The following is a 5,398-nucleotide window of genomic DNA, read 5'->3' on the forward strand; positions in this document are numbered from 1 at the left end:
TAATAATAATAATAATAATAATAATAATAATAATAATACATCCTGCACAGTAATAACCATCGTGTGATGCTCCCGACAGAATTAATAATGATCTGATCATCACAGAACGCTTCAAAGATTTTAAATAGGGCCTTGTTTGGACTCCTGAAGTTTAATAAGACCTTAACAGTTACCATGTTTTGGGATTAATAGCATTTGTGGACTGTAAACCGATCTGACTTTCATGCACTCAATTATGGTCCACGGAGCAGTTGAGATAAAAGCATCACTGGCCCTACTGGAAGGAATCTATAGCCACAAGGACTGGGAATCCAGGCTGGATTAACAAGGAATCAATGGCAATCAGTAAGGGGAGTTTAGATCTGCAGACAGCAAAGGGATATGGCATTAGTCTGGAAACAGCTACAGACTACAACGATATGGGATTAGCAGGTATATATGATAAAAGGAGTGAAAAGGTTTTGTGCTTGTTGTTGTGCCCTCTTGTTTTCCTTAATCGTTGGTTCAAGTATTGGTGCAACCTATTAAACTTACAGTTTGTGATTGTGATAATGATAATAATGACTGTAAATGCTGGTTTTATTCTACTTCCTAGTAAACTTAACAAAATCCTTTTTTTTGGCCCCTAAAATAATTCCCTCTACTGCCATTAAAGTTTCACATGGGTGGGGGGTACACCACCAGGGATGACAATTATTGCAGCGTTTTACTTCTGTTTTACCTACAATCACAAACCCTTCAAGATAAGCTATCGTGAGGTGAAAGTATTCTCGTGTTATTGCAGTTACTGTTGTCTAAAAACAGCGTTGGTTATTTATGACTTCAGACCTCCAGAGGTCATATTAATTGGAGGAACGCACTCTCCTCCCTTTGATAGGCTGGGGAGGCCTGAAGTTGTTTTCCATCCGCATCTTCTGATCGTCGTCCTCTTCGGTGAACAGAAGCATTCTGAACATCCCCAGCTGCATTCAGAGGGACAGAAACATGAACTCTGGAAAAGACATTCATTTCCTGCACAACCCTTCCTCCATATTAGATGCTATAATAAGACAAATATGCAGAGTATAACTTAACAAATCCCATGAAAGGTCCAATAATCAACAACATATGCTCATCTCTAAAGCAAACCTGGCTTCCCATCTCCAAGCACACTTATACTGTAGTCATAATTCAAAAACAGATTTCTGTAAACAATTGCCTACAGCACTTGGGCAGTTTTCTGCAATAATTACTCAAACAGCAGCAGGTTTAGCAAATTTTTTAGAGGCAGTTTGATGCTGCACTGACAGCAGAACACACGTAGGATCAGCTTAGATCAATTTAGAACTTTCTAATGACCTTCTAGTGTTTCTCACTGCAAAGCTGTGGCTCACTGATGAGTTTTAATACAGCTCCATGGCACAGATAAAACAGCTTCCTAAACTTACAAGTACCCACAAAACCAAGTTAGAATTTGGCACTTCCTCTCTAACTCTGTGTCTACCATTATGTAGGGAAATGAAAAACAGTAATTCCTACAGGAGTAATTCCTTATTATATAAAGGCTGTTCCCTGCTGGGTCTCCATGTAAGCAGTTTTCAATCAAATCCCTGTACCCATCCAGTCACCCATCAGGATAATCAGCTGGAGGGGATCAAAGGCTTGAGGAATGGAGTTATAGTCTGTGGGGCCAGTTGCCTGTCTTACATTCACCCCAAGCAATGCTACAGATATGGGTTTATAGATAGTTCATGACCAACACCAACAGTGCCTCCACCAATAAAACCTCTGGTTCCTCATGTACAATTATAGATTTGCAAAACAGGCAACTAGAGAAAATAAAGGGAAAAAAAAAATCAACAAATTAATAGAATAATCCTGAGACTGGCCAGCAGTGGCTACAAGAGACTCACAGGGGGACCTGGAAGGCATGTGCAGGCATCCAGTTAGTTAATTTTGACATCCTGCAGTTATCAGACCTTAACTTTCTGATTAAATTCTGTGCTAAGAGGCGTGGATAAAAAAAAAAAGATCTTTATGAACTGTGGTTTGAAAACAAAGGAAACCTTGACTGGTGCAAAGATGGCAGCACATATGGACGTATGCAGCGGCACAGCACTCCCAACTATTGTGCACCTTTTATGTTTTTACACCTTTTCGTTGAGTCTTCCTGCAATCTACTGATCACTTTCATTCTTCAGGAACTAACAGACATCTGTCTCAGCTTTGAACCTGGACTTTACTTCGGATTGGACCAACAGTATCCCACCTGAGATTGCAAGACCACTGTGTCCTCTGTGGTTTACTGTCGGGAACAGCAAGCAATGCAGACGGCACAGGGAGAGGAAACGCAAGAGAAAAGTAGGGATGGAGCGCTTGCTATCACTCCAGCTGCGAAAACAACACAAATCACCGCTTCCATCCTCTTCATTACCAATGCCAGATTTACTACAACCACTTTGTCCGGAGGTGTTGTCTGCTGACTGTAAGTCCTGGCTTCATCCAAACATCCACTGCCTCATTGGAGTTACCAGGTCAGACCCTACACCGCCAGGACCGCAAAACAAAGACTCTGATAAGGGAAGGGGTGGTGGGCTCTGTGCTTATGTGCTAGACCACCCCTCCCCCTAAAGGCTATTTTTTTCTTTCTATACACTCCCTGGAGACCAGTGGAGCATAGCCAACCATAATACAGACGAAGACTCGTGGCTGTCACAACTGAGTGATCAACTGGCGCTTCAATGCCTCAAGCTATACTGGCTTACAGATGAATGTAGGTCACAATTTCTGACAGTTTCACGGTTCTGTTTAATACGTTCATTTTTTAACTAAACGCTATGAAAAAACGATCACACCTGATATTCTTCTTCTGAAGCAACGATTGTAGATCTTCTACTTTAGTAAAACAGAGCTTTTGCCAGAGTCATTACCCACTGCTGAGTACTACTTAATGATGTCTCTGAGTGGCTGTATAACAGAACGTGGAATAATCATTATCTATTACAGATAAGATTATTGGTGGAGTATAGACTCATTTACTGTTAATGATTCATCCCCAACACAATCATGTCATGACAATATAGCCACAATTCTCCATCTCCATTTTGTAGAACAGAAAACGTTTCTAATGCAAAACAAAAGCACTGCCTAAGTTAGAAACTGGGTGTGTAAAGTGGTCACAATTGCAGCACTCACCTGCTTTTCAGACACTTCGATTGGCTCCTTCAGGATGATCCAGATAACGCTCTCGTGTAGCGGAGGTGTGGTTAGAGAGCCGAGGTAGGTCCAGTAGTGAAGACTGCTGGGAAGCAGGCAGTTGGGGTTGAAACCTTTGAAATCTGTGATACTGCCCTGAAACATAAAGACAATATAGCTGCAACACTGCAAAAATGCAACTCACAGACCATTCTTTTTTTTATATATGCAATAAAATAAGTCAACAATCACAGCTAGGCTACTCACTTTATACTTCACCATGTACAGAACATCCGTTATCATGTGGAGCCATCTGTGGTCATCACCTGTCTTACATAACAGATAGATATATTTTTACACACACATGCATGCGCCACGTTTCTCACATATTATTAACTTCCACTAAGATGGTTTCATACTATCATTATCGGGCATGAGGACAGAAGATGGGATTGAGAGAAATGTCTTACTTCTAAAAAGATACCAAGAACGGCAAGACCATCGGGCGCAGTTGATGCCTCTCCATACGTTTTGTACTTGACAGCATTCCAGTGAACTAAATGAAGCTACAAGCGAGGAAACAAAAAGAATAAGAAAAATAAGGTAAATAAATGAAGTCATGCATACCACATTGCAGCCCTTTCTGTGTGCTATGAAATAAGAGAATATCAGTATCTTTTTATGAGTATAAATATCTTTTTATAGCAAAGTCTGCACCACCACCTGTTACCATATACATTTTTACCAGTACACACACCCTATTATAATTATATAAGTTTTCTTAACCTGCATTTGGCCATCAGATACTGAGATAAAGGATTTAAACTCAACAGAAACCTACCTCAGATGCAAAGCCTTCTCCTGAAACAGTGTGTTCAGAGCCTTCATGTCCTTTTCCACCCCAGTGGAAATGAAATTGTTTCAGTCTGTAGGGGTTATCGAGTGGGCCTCCCTTGATCACTGTGGGAGATACAGAGAGATGTACTGTAGAGGTAAACAAAAAAAAAAAAGTGTTGGTGTTTCCGTGCAAGCACTTCCCCATACCTTTTGTTGTTTGATTTCTCTTCGCAGGTCTCTGCCTCACAAAATTTAGAGCCCTAAAATGTTCTTCTTTGCATGCTCTTTTCAGGAGTCGCTACAGCAGAGACTCTGCTTCTCTCTGCTCTACTTACATCTTGACTCCTCTTTTACGACATTCATGAACCACCTCTAAGGTCTCTTCCTCCTGCCTGGCAGTCCCATATTCAACATCTTTGGTCCAATAGAACCACTATCCCTCCTCTTAACATGCCCAAACCATCTCAGTCTTCCTTTAACTTGGTCTCCAAAATGCTCAACCTGAGCTTTCCTTCTGATATACTCATTTCTGATTCTCATATGGTATAATCTCAGTGAAAATCTTAACATCTTCCATACTTCCACCTCCAGCTCTGAGTCCTGTTTTTTGTCACCAAAGATCACAATGTAATCTGTGAACTGTGCAAATATCACAGTTCACAGAGACTCCTGTCTGACCTCATCTGTCAACCTGTCATCAGTGTAGAAAACAAGAAGGGGTTTGGAGACAATCCATGATGTAATCTCACATCTACCTTGAATCCATCTGTGACTCCTAGCAGACGCCTCACCGCTGCCTTGTTGTCCTCATACATGTTCTATGCTTTCTCTAGAACCATGAAGACTTAGTTCAGCTCCATCTAACCTTCTCTATGTCACTCCATAGTGCCCTAAAATGACTTGTTGCATGCATAAATAAAAATAAAAGTGAATTTGAATATCTGCGAAGGCATTAGAAAATGTCATTTCATGAGAACACATCACAAACTATCCTTTGTGTAGCATCACACGAACGTCTGACATCATTAGTCAACACCCAGGAGTAGGGATGGGTATCGTTTAGGTTTTAACCGATACCAGTACCAAACCGGTACTTTTAAAACGGTGCCGGTGCTCAAACGGTGCTCGAACCGGTGCTTAAAGAATGAAGAACACAAACTTTGTCCAAAAACCTCTCATGTTTAGCTGTTTTTTTGTAAAAAAGGCAACAATGTCAGCCTTTTCTGCAGCTATAGGGGATTTATGGTATCACTGTTGACTGGAAGCAGTGCTTAATCAATGGGGGAAAAAAACCACCAACTTTCTCCAAAAACCTCTCATGTTTAACTGTTTCCCACTTTTTCTTTGGTCATTTTAGCCTTTTTGGCCAGGGTGAAGGGAGTATCTG

At 40.9% G+C, this 5,398-nt stretch overlaps 1 protein-coding gene across 1 annotated transcript in view; it reads right to left on the minus strand.

The window, feature by feature from the left end:
- ca7 (carbonic anhydrase VII) overlaps positions 1-5,398 on the minus strand; it is an 8,617-nt gene continuing 3,219 nt past the window's right edge. The window contains exons 3-7 of the mRNA XM_005724227.2: positions 4,016-4,134; positions 3,645-3,740; positions 3,442-3,504; positions 3,175-3,330; positions 1-962 (exon numbers count right to left, since the gene is read on the minus strand). Coding sequence (XP_005724284.1) covers positions 843-962; positions 3,175-3,330; positions 3,442-3,504; positions 3,645-3,740; positions 4,016-4,134 — 554 coding nt within the window. The 3' untranslated portion in view covers positions 1-842. The remainder of the gene's footprint in view (positions 963-3,174; positions 3,331-3,441; positions 3,505-3,644; positions 3,741-4,015; positions 4,135-5,398) is intronic.

This window comes from Pundamilia nyererei, unplaced genomic scaffold (genome assembly GCF_000239375.1).
Source record: "Pundamilia nyererei isolate P.nyererei 1_Seehausen unplaced genomic scaffold, PunNye1.0 scaffold00011, whole genome shotgun sequence".
Classification (NCBI taxonomy): Eukaryota; Metazoa; Chordata; class Actinopteri; order Cichliformes; family Cichlidae; genus Pundamilia; species Pundamilia nyererei.